Source organism: Bombyx mandarina, chromosome 09 (genome assembly GCF_030267445.1).
Source record: "Bombyx mandarina strain Sakado chromosome 09, ASM3026744v2".
NCBI lineage: Eukaryota > Metazoa > Arthropoda > Insecta > Lepidoptera > Bombycidae > Bombyx > Bombyx mandarina.
In genome coordinates, this window is record NC_143216.1 from 1514191 (window position 1) to 1539481 (window position 25291).

General features: G+C 38.7%; 4 protein-coding genes across 8 annotated transcripts in view; 2 read left to right on the forward strand and 2 right to left on the reverse strand.

The window, feature by feature from the left end:
- Positions 1 to 8453, forward strand: part of LOC114247368 (pre-mRNA-processing factor 17) — a 36655-nt gene extending 28202 nt beyond the window's left edge. The window contains exon 11 of the mRNA XM_028180322.2: positions 8258 to 8453. Within this exon, the coding sequence (XP_028036123.2) occupies positions 8258 to 8435 (178 nt within the window). The 3' untranslated portion in view covers positions 8436 to 8453. The remainder of the gene's footprint in view (positions 1 to 8257) is intronic.
- On the reverse strand, positions 8450 to 10544 carry Alas (5-aminolevulinate synthase). The gene has a single exon (XM_028180323.2). It carries the CDS (start codon positions 10065 to 10067, stop codon positions 8544 to 8546), a length of 1524 nt encoding a protein of 507 aa, XP_028036124.2. The 5' UTR covers positions 10068 to 10544; the 3' UTR covers positions 8450 to 8543.
- Positions 10545 to 11135: 591 nt separating this feature from the next.
- On the forward strand, positions 11136 to 12106 carry PIG-F (phosphatidylinositol glycan anchor biosynthesis class F). Its single transcript, XM_028180328.2, has one exon. It carries the CDS (start codon positions 11256 to 11258, stop codon positions 11967 to 11969), a length of 714 nt encoding a protein of 237 aa, XP_028036129.2. The 5' UTR covers positions 11136 to 11255; the 3' UTR covers positions 11970 to 12106.
- Positions 12107 to 21696: 9590 nt separating this feature from the next.
- Positions 21697 to 25291, reverse strand: part of Gdap2 (ganglioside induced differentiation associated protein 2) — a 117846-nt gene continuing 114251 nt past the window's right edge. For all 5 annotated transcript variants that reach the window (XM_089729660.1, XM_089729662.1, XM_089729661.1 and 2 more), the window contains exon 12: positions 21697 to 24866. In XM_089729660.1, coding sequence (XP_089585786.1) covers positions 24822 to 24866 — 45 coding nt within the window. In that variant the 3' untranslated portion in view covers positions 21697 to 24821. The remainder of the gene's footprint in view (positions 24867 to 25291) is intronic.

Here is a 25291-nt window from a genome sequence, read left to right on the forward strand (position 1 = left end):
TTTCCATACTTATAGAGAATATAGAGAAGAAATGCACATTGATAATATTTTTTAAAATAATGCATAAAACAATAAATCAATAAAGAAAACATTACACACACTACATACCATGTGTTTGACGCACACACGCATGCATACTATTTATTGTCAAACTTTTGTTATTGAAGTCTGCGGTCAAATTGAGAATAGATTAAATATTGTTTGTCTTTGTTAATTTTTTGTTATAGTGTAGTCTTGGCGAATTATGGTGTTAAGTGATTACGCAGCTACAACGTAAATGCCGCTATCACCTACCTTGAGACAAGAGTTCTAAGCTTTCAGTTGTAGCAGTACCCACCCGCCCTTCAAACCGAAACGCATTACCGCTTTACGGCAGAAATAGGCAGGGCGATGGTGGTACCTACCCGTGCGGACTCACAAGACGTCCTACCGTCATTAGGTACGCAAATTATAATTTTGCCGGTTTGATTTTTATTACACGATGTTATTCCTTCACCGTGGAAGTTAATCGTGAATATTTGTTATGTACGTATTTCATTAGCAAAATTGGTACCTACCTACCTGCGGGATTCAAACACCGATGCATAAAATGCACCAGGCGTCTTATCCTTTTGAATACTACTTTTAAACATGGAAATATAAAATTAAAAATAATCACTTTTAAACGTTAAGATATGGAATAGCATCGTCATGAACTAAAAATCCCTTTTAAGTGATTTTTTGAAAAAATAACATTAAAACATAAAAAGGTTTGATTAATATCTCTAAATAAGGTTTCCGTGTTCCGTTCGTTTGCTCACAATTCTAGTAGTTTCTAGAAAAATCGTTGCTCGTAAACAAAAAACAAGTATGAAACAATGATTTTATTTGAATATCAAAATATGATATATAAAATAAATTACCATTGTTATTATACATATTAAAATTTTGCTTCGTCAATTACATCCGTATCTAACGTATTGTTTAACGAAGCTTGAACACCTGTGTATAGTCAAATGAGATAAAACATATTTTTTTTTTTGTATTGCCACATTTAACCGAGGTTTTGTGTTCCAAAGTTTTGAAAAATCATTTATATACGCAATATTAATATGCTTTAATGTTTTAGCATTCTGAAATACCAATAGGCGATAAGCGAGCTTTATGTACCAATAAAACTAGTCTAGTGAACTTTGCAATGTTGAGTGAGCAAAAGTAATGTACTGTTAGAAGAAAAGAAAAAAGTTGGATCATAAATTTGAAGTCCTTTTTTTATTTTTTTCATTTTTTTCCACCTATGCAGCCTGAGAGCTATTTCAGCTTCGACCATCACCATAACCATATTAAAATACGGGTCGAATGTTTTCGTATGAAGCTTTCATGGGTCAAAATTGTTTTGCAATTATAATAAGGCGATGTCGTTCGGTTCATTGTGACGCGTGGCTTATAAAAATGTACCAGTCAAAACATATCATAGCTTAAGTCGCGTCCATAACTATAGATCACAATAGTATTGTTTCGAGCAATGATTAGCCCTCCTTGGAAACTCTTACGCATTGACAGGCTAAGTTTAATGGCAAAAGTAATTAGGTTAGTACTTTTGGTCGCGCCCGGAGTTTGTCACCGGTCACCGTCCTCGTCGAACCCGTCGCTTGCGACAAAGGGCTCGGCGAGCGAATTAACCCATAGACACAGCCCACTGAGTTGAGGATCTTCTCAGTGGGTTGCGTTTCCGATCCGGTGGTAGATTTTGCGAAGCACTGCTCTTCCTAGGGCCAGTGTTAGCAATACTCCGGTTGAGCCCCGTGAGCTCACCTACATGTTAGGGCGAAGCTGAAATAGCCTGTCAAGGGTATCAGCATAGGTAGGAAAAAAAACCGTCTGTTGATAAAAATTAGGTTACATGGTAAAAAGATAAATTTCGTTCGAAATAATGAAAAAAAAGAGACGATTTTAATTATTTATTTAATTTTGTGCTCAAGATTACTGTGGCGAACATAATTCCTAAGGCACTACTTATCAGTCAAGCAAGGGTAGTGCAGAGACCCTATGGAAGGTGCATTTCTTTTTGAGAAACAGAAAGAAGATTAAATATATTCCGTGTGCATTTTGTATATGTTTTTTTTTGTTTTAAATAAAACAAAGCACTTATCACTGTCCTCTCTATACCACTTTTGGTTGACTGGTAGAGAAAGCCTTAGGCATCATGTCCGCCACTGTACTCATGTGAATAAAGTCTTCTTTCTTCTTATTTTTCTCCACTTTATCCCACGTGAGGTTAGCACAGCGAATTTTTCTATTCCATTCTGTTCTATCAGCCGCCAGCCCAAGACTCACTCCTCTCTCTCTCATACCGTCGTTCACACACTCCATCCATGTCTTTTTTTATTTTATTGCCTAGATGGGTGGACGAGCTCACAGCCTACCTGGTGTTAAGTGGTTACTGGAGCCCATAGACATCTACAACGTAAATGCGCCACCCATCTTGAGATATAAGTTCTAAGATCTCATGTATAGTTACAACGGTTGCCCCACTCTTCAAACCGAAACGCATTACTGCTTTACGGCAGAAATAGGCAGGGCGGTGGTACCCACCCGCGCGGATTCACAAGAGGTTCAACCACCAGTAAAAAAGTCTTCTTCGGTCGACCTCTTTTGCCTCTCCCATTTCCATACATTTCCTAATCACATGATCTTCTCTCATGTGCATAAAGGATAGGAAATAAATAATAATATACTTGCGTGCTATAACTAATTAAAAAATATATATCTGTATGATTAATGCGAGCTATTTACTGTTTGTATTTGTTTAATAATGTAATTAGTGCCAACCTATTCGCTTTTGAAACTGGCCTTGTGCACCGCGCTGTGTCTTTAGTTCAGCTATTTACAATTTGACGTTGAATTTGACCTTTTGGCCAGATATTACAATGAGCGGTCCGCCTATAAAGTAGTTTATTTCTGACGGTCAAAAATGAATTTTGTTGAATTAATTTAATAGAATAGAACATGCTTTATTAGATAACGAAGTTAGTGCGGTTTTGTGAGAGAAACTGATACCTCAACTGTTACTGGAGCACATAGACATCTACAACGTAAATGCGCCACCCACCTTGAGATATAAATTCTAAGGTGTCAAGTATAGTTACAACGTTTGCCCCACCCTTAAAACCGAAACGCATTACTGCTTCACGGCAGACATAGGCAGGGTGGTGGTACCTACCCGCGCGGACTCACAAGAGGTCCTACCACCAGTAAAAAACTTCACTTCGCTTAAGACTTATCTACGCCAAAAAATCGGATACATTTTTTACTACGTGTTATCAATACGTAACGCGTAAAGAATGCCAATAATCCATTAACGAATCGATTTTAGAAGATACCGTACAAGCGTCTGAATTTGGAATTCAAATCTTATACCACACTATTTTAAGGTTGAATTGAGAATGGGTAAGTCGCACTATGGGGAACAAGTTTGGTAGAATATCCGTTTTAATTCACGTTGAATATATTTTATGTCTCAATATTATACTAAACTGATATGAGGCCACCAGCGCAAAAGTGGCCTAATCCACAATTTTTCATATTCGTGATTATAGATTGCAATTTATTTAAAACATAATAAATTTTTATGCAAAACCGGCCTATCCCTAGTTTCGCCCATAGATAACAAGATGGCTTTTTAAACATTACTTTTGCGCTCATTGTTTTTGCCTACAAAGCAGTTTAAAAGTAAATTCTAACCACATTTTCTTCATATGGTAAGCTATGGAAACAAACAATATCTTTCAAATACATATTAGTAACAATTCTATCGTTAAAGATTATTTAATAATTATTCTAGATATCCTCCGTAACATCAGTGTGTTAAGGGAATTATTGGAAGTAAACTAATTTATAGAGAAGCTGATTTGAAAGTAGCTGTTAACAAAAATAGTGGTCAATAATAAGTATGTGACTAGGTCGCCCAGGTGAAGTTTACACCAATCTAGTTTTTCGTGTGGACGTTAGTTCATAGGACCTGAGAAATAGTTTCGACTGTAATGTTTTGTTATGTTAACGAGGTACAATTCGCCACTAAAACATATTCTATCTACTATATCAAGCTACATCAAAGACTTGTATTTTTTTACTTAAATGGGTGGACGAGCTCACAGCCCACCTAATGTTCAGTGGTTGCTGGAACCCATACACATCTACAATATAAATGCGCCACCCACCTTGAGATACGAGTTCTAAGGTCTCGAGGAAATAGGCAAGGTGGTGATACCTACCCGCGCGGACCAGTAATTACGCAAATTATAATTTTGCGGGTTTGATTACACGCTGTTATTCCTTCACCGTGTAAGTCATTCGTAGATATTTGTTAAGTACTTTTGCATATTTAAAAGAATGTTCGTTTGTAATTAGCATTAGCAATTATTTAGCATTTACTATTAATATTTCAATAAAACAGTAATCTAATGTACATTTTAATTCAATTAGTATATATTATATTGGGACAACTTTTTTAATTGTTCTGTTGTTTGGATCCGGTTTTGTCTGGACACTGCAAACTGTTTACAGTATCTTTTGTTTTATAAAATCAATTTATGGATCGATTGATTGATACGCGTACTGTATTTAAACAATAGTTTCCTTCACGAAGACAAACTTAAGCGCTATAAAATTCTATGTTTCTCGTCCAAACTATTTTCCTGTTCGAATTCGCTTTGGTGTAACGCCCATGTATTTCTTGTGCAGAATGCTAAAGTGCGTCATTAGTAAACAAGAAACATTGCACGAATAGATTACGTGGTTATTCAATCAAAATCCAATTAATGTTGTAATGATGGTCATTATATTAGTTTAGTCATTATGTATTCCGTTCTGGATTCTTAAGTTTGGTACGCTTCGATGCATTTTTTTATATTTATTGTTCTGATATTTAGACTCCCGTATACCTCATACCTCCAACATATCTAAAAGAGTCGCGTTGATGATAAGTTTGCGCCGTGCTCTGATCAAAGACACGAACGAATCAGCCCGCTGAGTTTCTCGCCCAGATCTTCCATCCGCCAAAATCATTAGTTCCATCCCCAAAAAAAAAACAAAGACCAAAGATAAGGTCACCACCAAAGATAAGGTCAGAACCAAAGATAAGACTCACTGTCTGTGAGTTCCAGTAATTATTTAATCTAGAAAATGGATCGCTGGCCCTGCTATAGGAATTACAAGGAAAATTACATTTTATATTGTACCACTCGCCGACTGCACCATTTCGATCTCCCATAGATTTTTTATTGGATGTTTAGTGGATTTTATGCATCAACAAAACCCAGCCCACTGAGTTTCTCGCCGGATCTTCTCAGTGGGTCGCGTTTCCGATCCGGTGGTAGATTCTGCGAAGCACTGCTCTTGCTAGGGTCAGTGTTAGCATCACTCCGGTTTGAGGCCCGTGAGCTCACCTACTAGTTATAAATAGCGTAGAAAAAAAAACAATTTTTAAAATGTTTTTGAAACGTGTCTTTCAATGCACAAGGATGGTCGCTGTTCTACTGCAAGTTTTACAAATGCCCGAACGGCAATAATATAGGTTGGAGTCAGTTAAATTATCGCTCAATCATGAAAATATTTCTTTAGGTCCATCAACTTTCGGAGAAGAAAAGTTTTATTTACTTTTTACCGTTAAAGCTATTTACAGAGTTACGGGGTGCACGGCCGATAATATTTGTTACAAAATACTACGTTAATAGAATGTTGGACTATTTTAGATGCGACAATCACGTTTTTACCCCGTGACTATTATGTAAAGGCGCGTATTGCTATACGGCTCACGGTTTTGGCAGCGGCTACTAAAATTTTGGCTTGATGCCTCGATAAGATACATTGATAGGGGCTATCATCTGATAAACAAAGGTTTGGATGCGTTTCACCAGTACGATGGTTCTAGTTTTTCTAATCTTAGATTAGTAAAATCGTAGGACTGTTTTAGCTCATCGTTATTAATGCCACAATTGCCATTAACTTTTAGTATGCCAAACTTATTTTGATTACATATAAATCAACAAGAGAAAGTGTCGAAATAGCGACCTCCCGATACTTGCGTTCAATTGCTGGACTATTATCGGGTTTTATTATACCAATCGGTCTGATCGAAAGAAAAGGAAAAAAAAACAGTAGGTAGGTATGCAATTATTCGGAGTTCAATAACCCATTCACAGTTTGATAAACAGTTAGGTAACTATGTATCTTTTGTAGTCTTTTTTGACTTTTAAACTAGGTATATTTCGTGGTATCGAATTGTGTCAGCATTTATTACTTCGGTGATACTAAACATGACAATGTATATTCATTCGTTTTTTTATTACCAAACATTACCTCGTTTGCCTTCATAAAGTTAATGACTTAGTTACTTGTCGTGAAATGAGAAATGCTTGTTTAACTTGTTCAAATGTTTCTATGTAGTTTGTTATTAGTTTATACTTGTTTTGGCTGACGAAATTTTAGGATCATACCAATGCCATATATTTTTCAATACAGTAACATCCGTTCATAACCGATCAATGAACAATTATAAATGACGTATCTCTTTATCCACTCGACATTGGGGGAATAAATGTCCGTGGTTATTTCCATAATAATGGAAACACTTGAATAATAAAAAATACGTTATTTTGGTTTGACCATTACATAAACCGATATTTTTGTACGTTCTGTGTAGTCAAAGTTGTATTAGATTAGGCATACAACAGTGATGTGTTGTTGATAAAAAAAACAGTGACCTCTTTATCGTTATGACGAAAGGGGCCATAACTAACGAAGGCATTTTTCATGCCATGGTTATTTTAACACAAGTGGCTAAAATGCAACTGGGCCTTTTTAATTGTCTCTGTAGACAGACGAGGGACATGTTGGTGAGTGTTGGTTCATGGACGTCAGCAGTTCTCGAGGCACAGACAAGCCGCTAACAGCTAAAAACTCTTCCAATTAAATATGAAGAACATTCGCTGAGAATCACCGTAAACGACTAAGATTTTTTTTTTTTTTAAATCACCGGATTTCCGCCAGCAGTTTATGAGCGATAGACCGAGCATGTCGTAATTAAACCGATTAAAATCCCCTATCTCTCAATAACCCGAGGCTCAGACCAGACAAATTCACCCGAGACGGGCTGGTGGCAAGGTTACCGACGCATGTCTCACCGCCATCGGTAGAATTCTATTCACATTTATATACTCAGCACAAAAGTTACTATATACTGGCCTTATTTAGACGTACCCAGTTCCTAAGCCGCTTTTTTTTATCGTATGAAATCTGTTCATTAATATCCATGTATTAACTTAAAATATAAGGAATAAGTTTGGAATTTTTGTAATATTAATATAAAAAAAAAACTTAAGTTATTAGTTATGTGAAATAATGAACTTATTGTTAATTCTCTTGCTAGGGCAGATGTTATCAAAGTCGCCAGGTTAATTCCCGTGAGCCATACTAGCATAACCCTTCGAGATTACTAGCATTAGATGGGCAAAAAATAATAATGTTGATTCATATTGTCATCAAAGAACTAGATCGTAGAACAATATTTTTGTAATACTTGGTACAAATACGTGATTTATTCTTCCGAATTAATTCTACAGACAACCTTATTTATTGAGGTCATTCTCGTTTTCTCCACTTTGTTTTAAATTGAAGGTTTTTGTAGTTAATTTCGTTATTACGTGCGTATAAGTGCTGATTCAATAATTGTTCTTTAAGTTTCTTTAGGTCAAATGCTGTGTGCTGGAATACTTTCCTTATTATGGCAGCTACTTTTGAGAGATATTATATAATGATTTTAACGAACAAATTATTTTATTAATATACGTATTCAATGTATATTCAGCAAATGTATAAACTACTTTTTAACTGACGGTAGGACCTCTTGTGAGTCCGCACGGGTAGGTACCACCACCCTGCCTATTTCTGCAGTGAAGCAGTAATGCGTTTCGGTTTGAAGGGTGGGGCAGCCGTTGTACTATACTTAAGACCTTAGTAGTTATCTTAAGGTGGGTGGCGCATTTACGTCGTAGATGTCTATGGGCTCCGGTAAACACTTAACACCAGGTGGGCTGTGAGCTCGTCCAACCATCTAAGCAATAAAATATAAAATAAAAAGGGTGAGACGTCTCATTTGTAGCCTGTAGTTGTTTTATCATTACACTCCTAAATAGTTTATCAGCAGAAATTTTAATAAGAGGCAGTTGTATGTGAAATGCAGTAATGAAATTGTTAAATCTTTTCTAATTGTTTACAGTTATTTGGTGTCGGGTGACGCGGACGGGAAATGCTACATTTGGGATTGGAAGACGACGAAACTTTATAAGAAGTGGAAAGCTCACGACGGAGTTTGCATAACCTCACTGTGGCACCCACATGAGCCCAGCAAGCTGCTTACCGCGGGCTGGGACGGCGCCATCAAATACTGGGACTGAATAAAACAATCAAAACCATTGCCATGCATTTAATTTTTTTTCCCTAACCATCAACCATAATAATTCAAATAAATAAAAATTTCGCTAGTTCAAGGTCAAGGTCAAGGTCTAGGCGACTTGCATCGGGTATTTGAGGGGCTCCTCGTAGCCGATGTCCACCTTGTACTCCATGCTGCATTCGCGGCAAGTGCCGTTTATCATAAACTCACTGAAGCGTATATTATTCTCATGGAATGATTCAATGAGTGCCGTGATCAGGTTGTCTATCATTTCGGGCGTGTGGTAGGGGCCCGGCGCGAACCGCAGCCGCTCATCGCCGCGCGCCACCGTGGGATAGTTGATAGCCTGCACGTAGTGGCCCCTCTTCATTAGAGATTCAGCAACGAGGGCCACTTTATCCGCCCCTTTGATGGGAACGGGCACTATGTGACTCACGGATGGTAACTGTGGCAAACCGGCCACGAGCAATGACAGTTTCAAATAGCGCACTATGGCCTGGTGCTTAGCTCGTAGATTCTGTCCTTCTTCACTAGCTAAAAGCCTTATAGCTGCCAGGGAGCCAGCTAGAACCGGTGGCGGTAATGCTGTAGTAAAAATGAAACCAGGTGCTAGAGACCTTATAGTGTCCACGAGGAGGGAGGAACCTGCGATATATCCTCCGACATTACCATAAGCCTTTCCCAGTGTCCCCGATACAATGTCTAGTTTGTCTTGCAAACCTCTCTCTTCTCCTATGCCCGCACCATGTTTTCCATACAAGCCAACAGCATGCACTTCATCAACAAAAGTTAAAGCTCCATAATCATGTGCTATATCGCACATTTCTTCTAAAGGACATATAGCACCACTCATGGAATGGACAGTTTCAAATACAACTAGCTTTGGTACACCTTTGGGAGAGTCTGCCAATAACTTCCGTAGGTGGTTTGGATCGTTGTGCCTGAAGATATGCTTAGGGGCTCGGCTGTTCCGGATTCCTTGTATCATAGAAGCGTGGTTTCCTGCATCCGAGTAAACTATGCAATCAGGCAGTATTTTTGCTAATGTAGATAAAGTAGCGTCGTTAGCTACAAAGCAAGAACTAAATATTAATGCTGCAGGCTTCTTATGCAGTTTTGCAATTTCTCCTTCAAGCTTCTCAGTCATCTGGGAGTTTCCAGCAATATTCCTTGTACCACCTGCTCCTGTTCCATAGGATTTGATAGCGTTGACGGCAGCATCCTGCACAGTTGGGTGACGGGACATCCCTAAGTAGTCATTGGCACACCAGACAGTTACTCTACGATTTTCAGGCCCCTCCAGGGCTTTCGGATATACTCCATCAGCAGCCAGACGAGACACCTTTCTAAAAACGCGATAGGAGTAGTCCCTTTTTTTAGCGTTGATCTGGTCGTGGAAAAAGTTCTCGTAGTGGTACGGAGTCGCAGGTTCGGCGATGTCCTCGGTCATTTCCTTAGGAGCTTCCGAAATGATAGAGTTTTGCTGAATGAAGGGGCATTTGGTTTCGTCATTTCCCAAAGAACGAAATCCACGAGATATAATCGGGCAATAATTTCCGTACTGCTTCATCAGGGTCGCACCATAATTTTTCACGAACGCTTGGTTCAACGATCCCAAAAACGGACAAGGCATTTTACGATTTTTATGTAATCGATGACACAAAACACTTATGAAACTTTTTGAAGTTGGAGATAATTTATTTAAGGATAACTAAACGTTGGCTCTCACTGTAGCCGAACGTTCCACTGTGGTCTGTGACCGATCAACTGGGAGCTCAGCTGACAGCGACTTTCATTTATAAAGTTTGTGTCGTCATATCGATTTGAACGTACTTTTGCTGAGCTCCCGCAGTCATACACACTACAAAATTTATTTTGATTTGATTTCGTAAGCTTAGTGTTGCCAAATAGCTAATGTCATTTGGAATTGAATATCAACAATATTGAACGATTTAATTGTATCAAAAGTATATTAAGAAGAAATTTATTTAATAATTGCATTACTTTTATCCATGATAATTCTTAACTTGTTTTGTAATTCAGTAAAATTTAGTTTTAGTTGTAATTTATGAAACTTAAATTCACAATCGACTAAATAGATTTTGATGCTGAATGAAGTTTTGACAGTATAGTTTTATTTTTCCAACTGGAAAAGCAAAGGTGTAGTACCATACATTCTAATTTCATATATATATTTATGAATTTTCACAAAAACTAAACAGTTAATAAACCATCGTTAGTACACATTTAAACCTGAAGAAATATTAAATAGCCAAAAAAGCAAATCATACAAGTTCACTCTTCGTGTTCTCGCCAAAAAGTCCTGTCAAGTCAGTCTTAATGCATAGATAATACACAATATTTCTAATGCCAATGTGAAAATCTCGGACTTTTTGGCGGTGGTTTATCAACTGTTTAGTATCTGTGAAATTGCACAAATGTGGGAAAATAAAATAAAGCTTCTGGACGTAACTTCTCGGGATCCTCCAAAAACTCCACTGAAAGAGTCTCAGTAAATGACCACCATTTTACCGAGATTATATTTCATCCCATATCTTCGTATCACAATTCATTTCATATTATCGTGTTTCATATTAAATAAAATAAATGAATATATATTATTATAATAGATTGAGCTGTATGTTATGACATCCTTACCTTTCCAGTTGGAAAAATAAAACTACTACTAGTACTGAATTGACAGACCAAGATAATTGTTAATGAAATGAAGTCACACATGTGAAAAATGGAAACAAACTGACAATTTAAAAGTTAAACAATAAATAGTGTTAGTAATAAATAGTATTATAGATAAACTAAAATGTTTGCGTTTAATACTCAATTAGAATTACGTCGAATAACAATATCAAGCCTTATTACATGTATTTACTTGCCTAGTATTGTGACTGTCATATCGTATAGAGGGTCGCTCTACTATGTGGGCAAAGGAACTTCTTTTTATATTTTGGTACTAATATTCATTGCCGAATTACTGAAGTCGTTTTATCTTAGCGCCCCGAATGATATACAAGGAAAGAAAGGCAAGACCAGTAAAACGAAAGCAAGCGACGTCCTCAAATCGTTTGTGTTTCTCCTTGGTGTTAACTTTTGTTTTTTTATTGGAATAATACTTTTTGGCGCGCCTGTATTAGACTTACATGAAGAAACATTGATGTTATCCACGCTCTTAACTATACTCACAATATTTCCCCTCATACTTCATTCTGGTGTGGAATGTTCTATGCAACTATTGTTTGGCGTGAAGAGCTTTGCCAGGGACACAGTGGTCGAGATGCTAGTGAATAACGCCATGCTTACCGTATGCGGCGCATGGCTGGGGGCTGTAGTGATACCCCTGGACTGGAATACTCCATGGCAGCAGTGGCCGATTCCTTGCTACCTTGGAGCTATAGGTGGTTACTTGCTGGCTAATGTATTGACAGTATTCAAAGCAACCTTAATGACAGCGGCCTACAAATATCCAGCAGTCAATTTCCTAGTTATGATATTGAATAAACTAAGGGTTTCGAAGTAACTAATCAGGCTTTAATTATGTTTAAAATTATAATTTTTAATTTATATGGTAAACTTGTATCATGTTTGAAATTACTATAGTTTTTTTTAACAAGTTTTTTTTTGTTCATATCGTTGTTTAAAATAAATGTTTTAATCTAACTTTGTAGTTTTAAATTATTTCAATTGTGATCCATAATTTGACCGTATAGTTCACATACCCTTTCTTTTACAAAACTCAATATCACTAATGAGGTAACTTATTTGTATTACTTGTTCTTAATATTTAAAAGATTGACCCGATAACAAGTACTACTACTAGCTAAGAGTCTTTTTTAAATTAGGATTTGATAATAAAAACATTTTATCAGCTGTATTGTTTTATATTTTCAAGTAAGTGTCATGTTAATCTAGATAATTAGATATAAAAAAAAGCTTATAACAATGAAATGGCAGGTTTTACTGTCTTGGCAGGGGATTCAGGCCACGGCTCACCAAGTTCATTTACTATGGTATATGGCCAAGTTTTTCAAGTAGACATGAGTTCTAAGTCTCAACTTTTTTTTTTTTATTGCTTAGTTGGTTGGCAAAAATTCGACTGAAGCTCAAGGCTGCCCGATCTCCTAGAGCGCAAAGGAGGATCGAAGTAACAGATAGGGCAAAGTTTACTGCGGCATTCGAACGGAAATGGACAGAGTGGACTGACGTCAATCACAATGAGGCTACACCGGAAATGTTATGGAGCAAGGCTAAACAACTCATTCAAAATGCAGTAATAGAGTCCAAACCAATATCGGAAATGCGCAAACGCCAACACTGGATGACCGATGGTACGCTCGCCCTAATTGAAGAGAGACGTCGAAAGAAAGCTCAAGGCATAGACACGAACAAACTGAATGTATTGTCTGCCAATATTCAGGCCAGCTGCAGACGAGATCATAACTCTCATCTTCGTAACATTTGTGAAGAGGTCGAAAAACATGCTATGAAGCATGAATCTAGAGATCTCTACCACAAAATACGGTTCATTACCAAATCACTGCCATCTAAGACCTGGGCTATTGTAAATGATAAAAACGAACTGATAACAGAGTTGGATCAAATCTCTGAAACATGGAAGAGTTACTGTCAATCGTTATTCCAGGATCCACAGTCACGGCAATTTACAAGTACAGATCCAAACGATGAGGACTTGGAGCCAAGCATTCTCCTGTCTGAGGTTAGGGCTGCTATAAAACACCTCAAAAACAGGAAAGCGACTGGTAGAGATGCAATTCCTATTGAAACAATAAAAGCCTTAGGAGAACGCGCTGACCACATATTTCATAAGATATGCAACAGGGTATGGCAGACGGGAGTTTGGCCGTCGGAATGGACACATACCGTGTTTACTCCCCTGCATAAAAAGGGCTCTACGAAGAAATGTAACAACTATCGTCTAATTGCTCTTACATCACATTCTAGCAAAATTATGTTACATATTCTGAATGAGCGATTAAAAACCTATCTGTCCAAAGAGATTGCTCCGGCCGGTTTCGTGAGGGGGAAAGGCACTCGGGAACAAATTTTCATCGTACGTCAGATAATTGAGAAAGCAAGAGAATTCAACAGGCCGACATACATTTGTTTTGTTGACTTCTCCAAAGCGTTTGACTCGGTGAAATGGCCTGTTTTGTGGAAGACCTTACTGGATCTGGGGACACCGAAACATCTTGTGCACCTACTGAGACGCTTATATGAGAATGGTACGGCCTCGGTGCGCGCGGATGACGTTCTCTCTGATAACTTCCATCCAAGTGCTGGGGTTCGCCAAGGTTGCATTGTATCGCCGCTCTTATTTAATGCGTACACAGAAATCATAATGCGCATCACTTTGGAGAACTGGACAGATGGTGTAGCAATTGGGGGGTATAGGATTGCATACTTGCGATACGCGGATGATACCACCTTGTTTGCAACTGATGCGCAATGCTTGGGGGAGTTACTGTCGAGGATGGAACGTGTGAGCCTTGAGTTTGGATTAAAGATTAACCGCAGTAAGACCAAGGTGATGATTGTCGATCGCGCTATGAATAACTCGCCGGACGTGACTCAAATAGCGGGTTGCGACGTGGTCCAGTCCTACATATACCTTGGGGCGTTAATCTCAAATAATGGCGGATGCATGGACGAAATCAGAAGGCGCATGGCTGTCACGAGGTCGGCGATGGACGGGCTGAGGAAAGTATGGAGAAATAGAAACATAACCAAAACCACAAAGATCAGGCTCGTTAGAACACTAATATTCTCTATATTTCTATACGCTGCTGAGACGTGGACCGTGCGAGACGTGGAAAGGAAGAAAATAGACGCTCTGGAAATGTGGTGCTGGAGAAGAATGCTTGGAGTTTCGTGGACCGACTTTCGTACAAATGTCTCGATACTTCAGGAACTCGGCATCAAGCAGCGTCTATTTGGTATAGTACAGTCTCGAATGGTGAATTTCTTCGGACACGTTTCGCGACGAGATGGTCGGTCCATAGAAAGCCTCGTTGTACAGGGAAGCGTTGATGGTACAAGACCGCGCGGGAGGCCACCAATGCGGTGGACCGACCAAATTAAAACTGCAGTGGGAGGTCCCTTAAATGAGTGCAGTAGAATGGCTTCGAGCAGGGAGAGATGGCGCGACATCGTGAGACGCATCAAGTCTGCCCCTTCCAACACTACATGACGATCACGACCACTCTGTCAAGAGTGACACGACTGAGAAGAAAGTTGGTTGGACGAGCTCACAGCCCGCCTGGTGTTAAGTAGTTACTGGAGCCCATAGACATCCACAAAGTAAATGCGCCACCCACCTTGAGATATAAGTTCTAAGGTCTCAGTATAGTTACAACGACTGCCCCACCCTTCAAACCGAAACGCATTACTGCTTCACGGCAGAAATAGGCAGGGCGGTGGTACCCACCCGCGCGGACTCACAAGAGGTCCTACCACGAGTAATTACGCAAATTATAATTTTGCGGGTTTCATTTTTATTACACGATGTTATTCCTTCACCGTGGAAGTCAATCATGAACATTTATTGAGTACGTATTTCATTAGAAAAATTGGTACCCGCCTGAGATTCGAACATCGGTGCATCGCTCAACACGAATGCACCGGACGTCTTATCCGTTAGGCCACGACGACTTCTGTATAGTAATAAGTGTAGTATAACTGTATAGTAATAAGTGTTATGGTGTACCAGTTCAAACCGGAACGCATAGTTTCTACATGGCAGAAATAGGCAGGATTGTGGTAATTGCCCAAGCCAGGTAGAAATCAGGAATTTGGCAAATATTTTTTGAAGAGGAAACTTTCCTAAACATTTGTTACGTACGTATTTCATTAGAAAATTATCTACCTGCTGGTTTTGCGCACCAGCATGGTATAATCGATTGATACGAGTACAGCGGGCGTTTTATGCGTCGTTCGTGTTTTTCATTTAGGTGTTTCATTTTAAAAGCCAGAAACATTACCCAAAAATCTAATTTAAAATCACTTCCTATTGATTAAAACAACACAGACCGAAAACATACAATCTCCTGTCTAGGTCTGTTTAGGTTATATGTTTAGTGTCTAAAAAACATCATCCCAACTCTTTCCTTGGTGGTATTCAAAGGTCTTAGCCGTCTTTTGAATGGGCAGTAGCGCTCTCTAAGTATTATACCAGCGCGCTTACCGCCCGATTAGCCTCCTCATGTCTCTAGGCAAACTGTATGAGCGTCTGCTCTACAAACGCCTCAGAGACTTCGTCTCATCCAGGGGCATTCTCATCGATGAACAATTCGGATTCCGTACAAATCACTCATGCGTTCAACAGGTGCACCGCCTCACGGAGCACATTCTTGTGGGGCTTAATCGACCAAAACCGTTATACACGGGAGCTCTCTTCTTCGACGTCGCAAAAGCGTTCGACAAAGTCTGGCATAATGGTTTGATTTTCAAACTACATGGGCGTGCCGGATAGTCTCGTGCTCATCATACGGGATTTCTTGTCGAACCGCTCTTTTCGATATCGAGTCGAGGGAACCCGCTCCTCCCCACGACCTCTCACAGCTGGAGTCCCGCAAGGCTCTGTCCTCTCACCCCTCCTATTTAGCTTATTCGTCAACGATATTCCCCGGTCGCCGCCGACCCATTTAGCTTTATTCGCCGACGACACGACTGTTTACTATTCTAGTAGAAATAAGTCCCTAATCGCGAAGAAGCTTCAGAGCGCAGCCCTAGCCCTAGGACAGTGGTTCCGAAAATGGCGCATAGACATCAACCCAGCGAAAAGTACTGCGGTGCTATTTCAGAGGGGAAGCTCCACACGGATTTCCTCCCGGATTAGGAGGAGGAATCTCACACCCCCGATTACTCTCTTTAGACAACCCATTCCCTGGGCCAGGAAGGTCAAGTACCTGGGCGTTACCCTGGATGCATCGATGACATTCCGCCCGCATATAAAATCAGTCCGTGACCGTGCCGCGTTTATTCTCGGTAGACTCTACCCCATGATCTGTAAGCGGAGTAAAATGTCCCTTCGGAACAAGGTGACACTTTACAAAACTTGCATAAGGCCCGTCATGACTTACGCGAGTGTGGCGTTCGCTCACGCGGCCCGCACACACATAGACACCCTCCAATCCCTACAATCCCGCTTTTGCAGGTTAGCTGTCGGGGCTTCGTGGTTCGTGAGGAACGTTGACCTACACGACGACCTGGGCCTCGAATCAATTCGGAAATACATGAAGTCAGCGTCGGAACGATACTTCGATAAGGCTATGTGTCATGATAATCGCCTTATCGTTGCCGCCGCTGACTACTCCCCGAATCCTGATCATGCAGGAGCCAGTCACCGTCGACGCCCTAGACACGTCCTTACGGATCCATCAGATCCAATAACCTTTGCATTAGATGCCTTCAGCTCTAATACTAGGGGCAGGCTTAGGGACCCCGGTAACCGTACTCGTCGAACTCGACAAAGAGGTCGACGTGCAACCTAACCCATGCATCAGCCCGCTGAGTTTCTCGCCGGATCTTCTCAGCGGGTCGCGATTCCGATCCGGTAGTAGATTCATTCGCGAAACAATTGCTCTTGAGTTGTTAGGTCTCCTTCGGAGGCGCTCGGGCAGTTGTTAGCAAATCCCACCCCTCTTGGCTGAGCCTTTGCTCGCCCACCTGTCCTGGTGAAACTGGAAAGGCCTTCGGGCCACCAGTAAACTTTCAATCATAAAAAAAAAAAAAGAAAAAAAAAACGCTAAGTGACACTACTCGTACGAGTAAGTCCACCTTTCTCCCTATTTTTGTTACCCAGCAGTAATGCGATCCAGTTTGAAAAATAGGGGGCGCCTTAATGCAATAAAATTGGAAGTTCGACCTCGGTTCTTAAAGTTTATGGGCTTCGGTAACCACTAAACTCCACGTGGACAGTGAGATCGAGCAACGCAATAAAAATTAAATTTAAATCTATCCTATGACCTGTTTATTTATTTATTTATTTATTTATTTATTTTATTATTATTTGTGGTCATAGTTTAACAAAGATTAATAAGCTAATATTAATAAATGTATGACTATGTCCTGCTAGTAAAGCGTACAAATATTAGGTGTAAGTCTACATAAAAATAAAAAATAAAACTTAAATTATTCTACTTTATCATCTTAATTATCTAAAGTTATCGTCTAAATATTCTGACATACTATAGTAAGCCTTATCTATTAAAAATACTTGCAATTTTTGCTTAAAATCTTGTAAATCTACTGTCTTCAAAATTTTTATTGGTAGTTTATTAAATATTCTTGATGACATACTAAAAAAACTCTTGTCATAAAGGGCAGTTCTATGAGGTAGCGAAGAGATCTTTAAAGTATTCCTAACAGATTGCGGTTTTGCAAACAGATGTTTGTTCGTTTTGACAAAAATCGCTACCTCATAAATATATAACGATGTAAAAGTCATGATTTTAAACTTTTGAAAGAAAGGCTTACATGAGTCTGGTACATGAATGTTTGCTATAGCACGCACACATTTCTTTTGTGCTTTAAATACGTACTCTGTATTAGTGGCATTTCCCCAGAATATTAAAGCATATCTAAGGGTTGACGCCACATATGCATGGTAAGCTGTCAGTACAGCTGATTGGTCTACTACTTTCGCTAACTTATACAATTCATACGTATATTGGTTTAATTTTTTACATATTGTATCAATGTGTGTTTGCCATTTCATATCATTATCAATCCAAATACCCAGAAATTTAGTACTATTCACTTCTTCAATATGTGTCCCATCATATTCTATTTTCAAAGAGTGTTGTATTTCTTGTGGGTATGTGACAATTTTTGTTTTATTTAGGTTAATTAATAAATTGTTTCTTAATAACCATTCTATAACTAGCTTAAGAGTAGTGTTAATAGCGGACTCTAAGGAATTTAATTCTTTTTCTGTAAAGATGACGGTGCTATCATCGGCAAAGAGAATCATCGGATGTTCTATGGCTTTAGGGAAGTCATTAATATAAATTAGAAAAAGGAGCGGCCCTAGTACGCTGCCTTGAGGTACACCGAATTTCATTTTCATCCAATTTGAGTGATAGCTTTGTACTGTCCTACTCAGTGGACATATGTTGTCTATTTCAACCCTTTGATATCTGTCAGTTAAATATGATTTTAATAATTTATGGACATTGCCTCTAATTCCGTAAGCATTTAATTTATCTAGAAGGGTTTTATGATCCACATAATCAAACGCTTTAGTCATGTCCATGTACAGTGTAGCAGTAGGAGTTCGATTATCTAAGTTGTAATATATAGGTTTTAATAGGTCATGTATAGCCATATTAATTGATTTATTTCTTCTGAAACCTTTTTGCTCTTGTGTAAATAAATTATGTTTTTCAAAGTAGGAGTTAATAGCTTCGTAAATAACTTTCTCTATAATTTTGGAAAAAATGGGAAGTAAAGATACCGGTCTATAACAAGCAATGTTTTCTTTATCGTCTTTCTTAAAGAGTGGCTTAATGACAGATCTTTTTAGTTTGCTTGGAAAAACGCCATGTTCTATACATAAGTTTATGATATGGCTAATTATATTTATATAATTATGGTGTTCTAATAGGGGGATATAAATATATGAATATACCAATAAAATCATATAAGTATCGATGAATATACTGCATGAACTTCATTGGACACCGTGTAAGCGGCAAATGAACTCAACAATGATTAAAGGTACGTAGAAGGAAGGAAATTAATAAAATACTTTTCTACAAAAAAGAAAAAAATGGTTCGCGTGCAATTTGGTGCACGTGAAAGAAGTAAAACTTCTTTTGCGGGGTGTGCTATTGTGTTTTTTTCATTTTTCATCCTTAAGTCAAATTTCTCTTGTAATAGGGATTGCTGTCTATAAGAGAAACGATCTAGTTCGCTTTGTCAGGGGGAGGGTGAAGAGAGAGATGTGTTCCGCATTAGACAATTCACTTTCCCCACTTTGCCTTTTCATGAGTTCTGTCTTATACGAGGTTCGGACGTGGGTTTTTGAGCGACAGGAGCTTTTAGTCAGTTCGACTACGATATGCACCGCCCTCCATCCGGCCCTGCGGCGGAAGTCCGGCGATTTCCTCCTGACCAAAAAAAAAATTCGCTTTGTCACTCTCGCTCTCCTAAATTGTATCTTTTCTCTCTAGCCGTAACGAATCTGTCGCGAGTTAAATTTAATTCAATGCGCCTAAAGAATTTTCACTCTAATTAATCGTACGGCAAAACCGCTACGATCAGCTAGCGGTAGGCAGCGGCTTGGCTCTGCCCCTGGCATTGCTGAAGTCCATGGGCGACGGTAACCACTCACCATCAGGTGGGCCGTATGTTCGTCTGCCTACAAGGGCAATAAAAAAAAAAAGAAAGATCAGTCGTTGCTTGCGAAATAAAAAAAAATATTTTGTTTCCCACCACCTCGGGTCTATATAGTTTAATATTTAGGAACTCGACATTAGTTTATCGGCACTAAAAATACTGTAATGTCTTTTTCCAGAGGTAGTAAACTAGATAGTTACGTATATTAATACACCTACATTTCTTTCGTAATGACACTACAAAACGTGCATACGTACGGTTATGACTGCAAGTTTGCTCACGCGAACCCCCCTCGCCCGTATATAATATTGTTACGCCGGTAAGAGTAACGCCATCTATCGCTGAATAGCCGAAACGAATATCAATGGAACTCGCAACGCCGAGAAAGCTCGAGAAGTACAACGCCATCTATTGTCAGATAGCGGAAACACACATCGAAGCTACTCAACTTGGCCAGAATGTACTCGATAAATCTAGTATGTCGTTTCGACTATAAAAGCGTTGCAGAGTTGGCACGCAGTCAGTTTACACGACGACCTGGGCCTCGAATCTATCCAGAAATACATGAAGTCAGCGTCGGAACGGTACTTCGATAAAGCTATGCGTCATGATAATCGCCTTATCGTTGCCGCTGACTACTCCCCGAATCCTGATCACGCAGGAGCCAGTCACGACGCCCTAGACAAGTCCTTACGGATCCATCAGATCCAATAATCTTTGCATTAGACGCCTTCAGCTCTAACACTAGGAGCAGGCTTAGGGACCCCGGTAACCGTACTCGTCGAACTCGACAAAGAGTTCGCCGTGCAACCTAACCCATGAATCAGCTCGCTGAGTTTCTCGCCGGATCTTCTCAGCGGGTCGCGATTCCGATCCGGTAGTAGATTCATTCGCGAAGCAGCTGCTCTTGAGCTGTTAGGTCTCCTTCGGAGGCGCTCGGGTAGCTGTTAGCAAATCCCACCCCTCCTGGCTGAGCCTTTGCTCGCCCACCTGTCCTGGTGAAACTGGAAAGGCCTCCGGGCCACCATTAATTCTTCAATCATAAAAAAAAAAACGCAGTCAGTAATCGGAACTACTCGAAGTGAAACAGCAAACGGATCACCTGAACTCTAAAGCGAAGCGGAAGAAGTGAATTGAGAATTGTAGAGAGCTCGTTAAGTGTTCTAAGTGTGAATACAGTTTCAATATATACTTCGGTAGAATTTTTATTTATCCCTAACCCCAGCGCGTAACAATATATTCAATCCCATTTCTGCAGGGTCGCAGTCGGAGCACCCTGATATTCGAGGAATTGAAATCTTCACGATGGAGGTCGTCCGATTAGATTAAAACCGATATGTAAGTATCTAAAGACAGCGTCAGAACACTTCGTCAAAAAAGCGGTGCGACACGATTACTCTCTTATCATGGCCGCCTTTAATTACATACTGGAACCTGATGACGGGGCAACGCAGACTCCGTCGTCCTAAGCGAATCACTTCTCGGTGCTTTTAGGGTCTCCAAGCGCCGATAACCGTTCTCATCGAAATCACCGAATGCGACGAAGTTTGACATGTAACCAGCCCATAAGCATACCCACTAACTTTGTTGCCGGATCTTCCCAGTGCGTCTCGATTCCGATCCAGTGGTAGATTCGGTAAAGCGAAGCTCTTGCCAGAGCAGATTTCAGCAAATTATTTCAGGCTTTTGAGCTCGTCCACCAGTCAAGACCAAAATAACCTTTCAGGCTACTGGCAATTAGGTTTATAAAAAAATACGTAATTATTAATATTAATAATCTATTGGTTCCCGAGCTAACAGAATAAGTAGCAACAGCGTGCATGTTCGTGCGTCGAACACAGCGTGTGAACTGTCCTAGGTCTGATCTCAGGATAAAAAAAACACTGTAATAGTAAATTAATAATTTTATTATTTTAAATATTTACATCATTAAATTTACTGATAAAATACTATATTTGAAACTTAACCATTAATGTAATGATCACATTTTGACATTTTTTTTTTCAATTTAAACTTTCAATAATTCACTCTGATTTTATAATTGAGTCGTCTATTATCAAAGGCGGCAATCTGACTTTTGGACAATGATTGGTAAATCAGAAAAACGAATTATTGACTTTGTATTCCATTGGCAGTCACAAAACTCTTCGGAACGACATCTTAGATAAATAACAGGTTAACTATTAACCTTTATTTAATGCAGGTTTTGAACCGTATTCTTTGAAGGAGACGATTATATTCAAATAAATCTGTATTAACATATCAATAAAAAATTTTTGTCCAAATGTACAGATTGCCGCCTTTGATAATAGACGACTCAATTATTCGAATCTACAATAAATACAAAGCGAGTGAACTATTCAAAGTTCATACAATGAACTGCATCTGCAACAACTTGTCACATAAAACTTCAACTTCAACTTGCAACATAAATATATTTTATCGAAAATATTTAACCCATCTAAGGCCATGTGAATATCACAAGTGAACGAGTACATAATACAAGTGACATTAGTTAATTAAACATTTTGGCTGTTTTGGGTCCGAACACTAACTAGGAAGCATATTTAAGCTACAACATCAAATTAAAATCCCACAACGGACCCTTTAAAGTTAAACATCAGGGAAATATTTAAAACAACAGAAGAATTGTGATTATTTCAAATCATGATCTTTGCTATCATGATTACAAATTTAATACAGTGTAATATTTTGTCTATGGAACTATGTAATTTTTTTTTTTATATTGGCAACAATTATTCACACACACACACACACACACACCAATAATACCTTTTATTTTTCGTCATGCATATGATTTAGAGATTAACAATTCTAGACAAGGGCATCATTTTTATGACATAACAATCGAATTATACATTTACATGAATTTTTATTGTTTGTCATAAAACATTAAAAAATAATATTTATCTCAATAACGAACAATTATGTATCGATAAAACCCGCGCGACCGTTAAGCGCGTCAATGCTGCACTAAGACATGGCAGTGTTTCGTACTTGGCAACACTACTTGCAACTCACGAACCAACGTGAATAAGGCGACCCACGTTGTGCTTTTAAAAAAATCTAAAGGCATTTTACGACAACCATATTCAATTAAGTATTCAACATCATTTTATCAGTTATATTATTCACAATACAAACATCACTAACCTCGTTTGGATATAAGATACATTCAGTCGTACTGAAGGGACAAATGTTCGCAGAGGACTCTGTCACAACATCCGCTTGTTGTAATAATTTGTTAATTCAAGTCAGGCTCCGTTGTTTAAGTTTTAAAGCCTTTGTTCGCTTTTCCTTTTAAACAGTTTATTTGTAATATCTGTGTGGATTTCTTTTGAACACTTATATCAAATAGCATTTCTTAATATTTAAGCCATTCCCAACTAAACATCATGTACACACTAATGATTATAAAGCACCTTTATATTATATTTTTCATTTTGTTACTGAAAATAGTTGAATTATATAATCTGATATTTTCCAATGTACTTGGTTCTGATATTTGATAAATTTCTTTACATAATTTTGTTGCTGTGCTCATTTTGGTTACCCTGTTATGATAGGAGTTAGTGGTTCCAAATAATATTTCAAACTTCGGACAAGTTGCCAGCTATGAGAAAGCCTTTTTTGATATTCATTATTATCTCTCCTTAATTTGCTTAAGAATGCATATACAAATTGTTTTGAAACAAAAACAATATTGAACAAATTACACAATTTATTCTGTGTGTCGCTTAGGTAGTGGACTTCAGTGTTGCAACATTTAAACATATTTTGCCTCTAATAATTAGAATTTCCGCTATACGTCTTAAAACTAAGTTATGTAAAAATGCACCACTAATACTAAGTAAGTTATACGATAAATACTCAACAATCTTAAAACGTTTACTGTGGAAATCTTAACTTAGTTGCAGCCGGCGACACTAACAATTTTGTACTCAATAATATTATCTGATATATGTTGCTACGTTCCTAATAATTTTATGTAACATCACCGGCCGAAGTTGAAAGTGATAATTGAGTATGATTTATTTCATTCTTTCCATATATTTTTTTTTTTTTTTTTTTTATTGCCCATGTTGGCAGACGAGCATACGGCCCACCTGATGGTGAGTGGTTACCGTCGCCCATGGACTTCAGCAATGCGAGGGGCAGAGCCAAGCCGCTGCCTACCGTTTAATACTCTCCACAAGCCTCGTTTGAAGAAGGACATGTCATAGCGCTCGGGAAACACCGTGGAGGGGAGCTCATTCCATAGCCGGATGGTACGTGGCAAAAAAGACCTCTGGAAACGCACTGTGGATGACCGCAGTGGCTCCAGGTAGTATGGATGAACTCTACTCCGGTGGCGGGCGGTGCGATGGTAAAAACGAGATGCCGGTATCATCTCGAACAATTCCTCAGAGCACTCCCCATGGAACATACGGTACAAAATGCAGAGGGAACCGAAGTCCCTCCGCAGACCCAGAGGCTCCAAACGATCCGTGAGAATGGGATTATCGACAATCCGAACGGCCCTTTTATTAAACAAATATCGCTCTATCGTTACGAGGATAGTAGCACGGCCGATTTTAATTTGTCACTCACCGTAACTCGTGATTCAAGCTACGTACGTTGGGGAAGTTTAACAATTCCCTGTTTACTTACATTTAATTAACATTAAAATTTCCACAATAAAACTTATAACAGCGACCTTTCAATACGAGACACATACCGACCAGCCTGTTCCATAACAGACCAGACTTTGACACTGACAGATCGATACGACGCGGTCTCGGTGTTGTCAACGTTCGAAAATTTACTAAGTACAAAATACTAGGTACGTGGAATATGGCGTATATCGAGTGATATTGTTACGTAGCTGATATTCATATGTTATTGAAATAAATGTGTTCTTAGTTGACAGCACCGTAAGGCCATTACTATGAGCTATAACAATGAAAGGCGCGTGTGAAGCGAGCGGGACGAGGGCGGGACGAGAGCGGACACCTTACGTACTAGTCGTGTCCGGCTGGAAATAGTGGAGACCGTTTATCTGCGAAGGAATATATATTTATTTATTTCGTTTTGTAGACGGTCTGCTTCCATGGGATCCGTAGGATAAAGCGACAATCGGTTCTTCATCACTTAGTCGATTCCCACAAACTTCTCAAATAAACATACATATCGTCTTTTCGCATTAAAAGTGTACAATTTCCAAAAATATTCAAATTTGAGTTAATATGCGGAATCATTTGGTATCACCAGTATTTTTCTCATAAATACTGTCAAAAAAGCGTTGTTCTACTATTAACAAAATTAATAAATAATTTTATCTTATTTTTAAATACAGATAATGTAACTAGTAAAAAATAAAAAATAAATGTTGCAAAGATGATTAATATTAAAAATATCACATGTTAAACCTTTAAAATATTCTCCTATAAAATTAGTAAGTTTTGAGATTATACAGTCTTAATG

Coding starts and splice junctions, on each gene's coding strand:
- Alas (XM_028180323.2), bottom strand. CDS start 10,067: ATGCCTTGTCCGTTTTTGGGATCGTTGAACCAAGCGTTCGTGAAAAAT.
- PIG-F (XM_028180328.2), top strand. CDS start 11,256: ATGTTTGCGTTTAATACTCAATTAGAATTACGTCGAATAACAATATCA.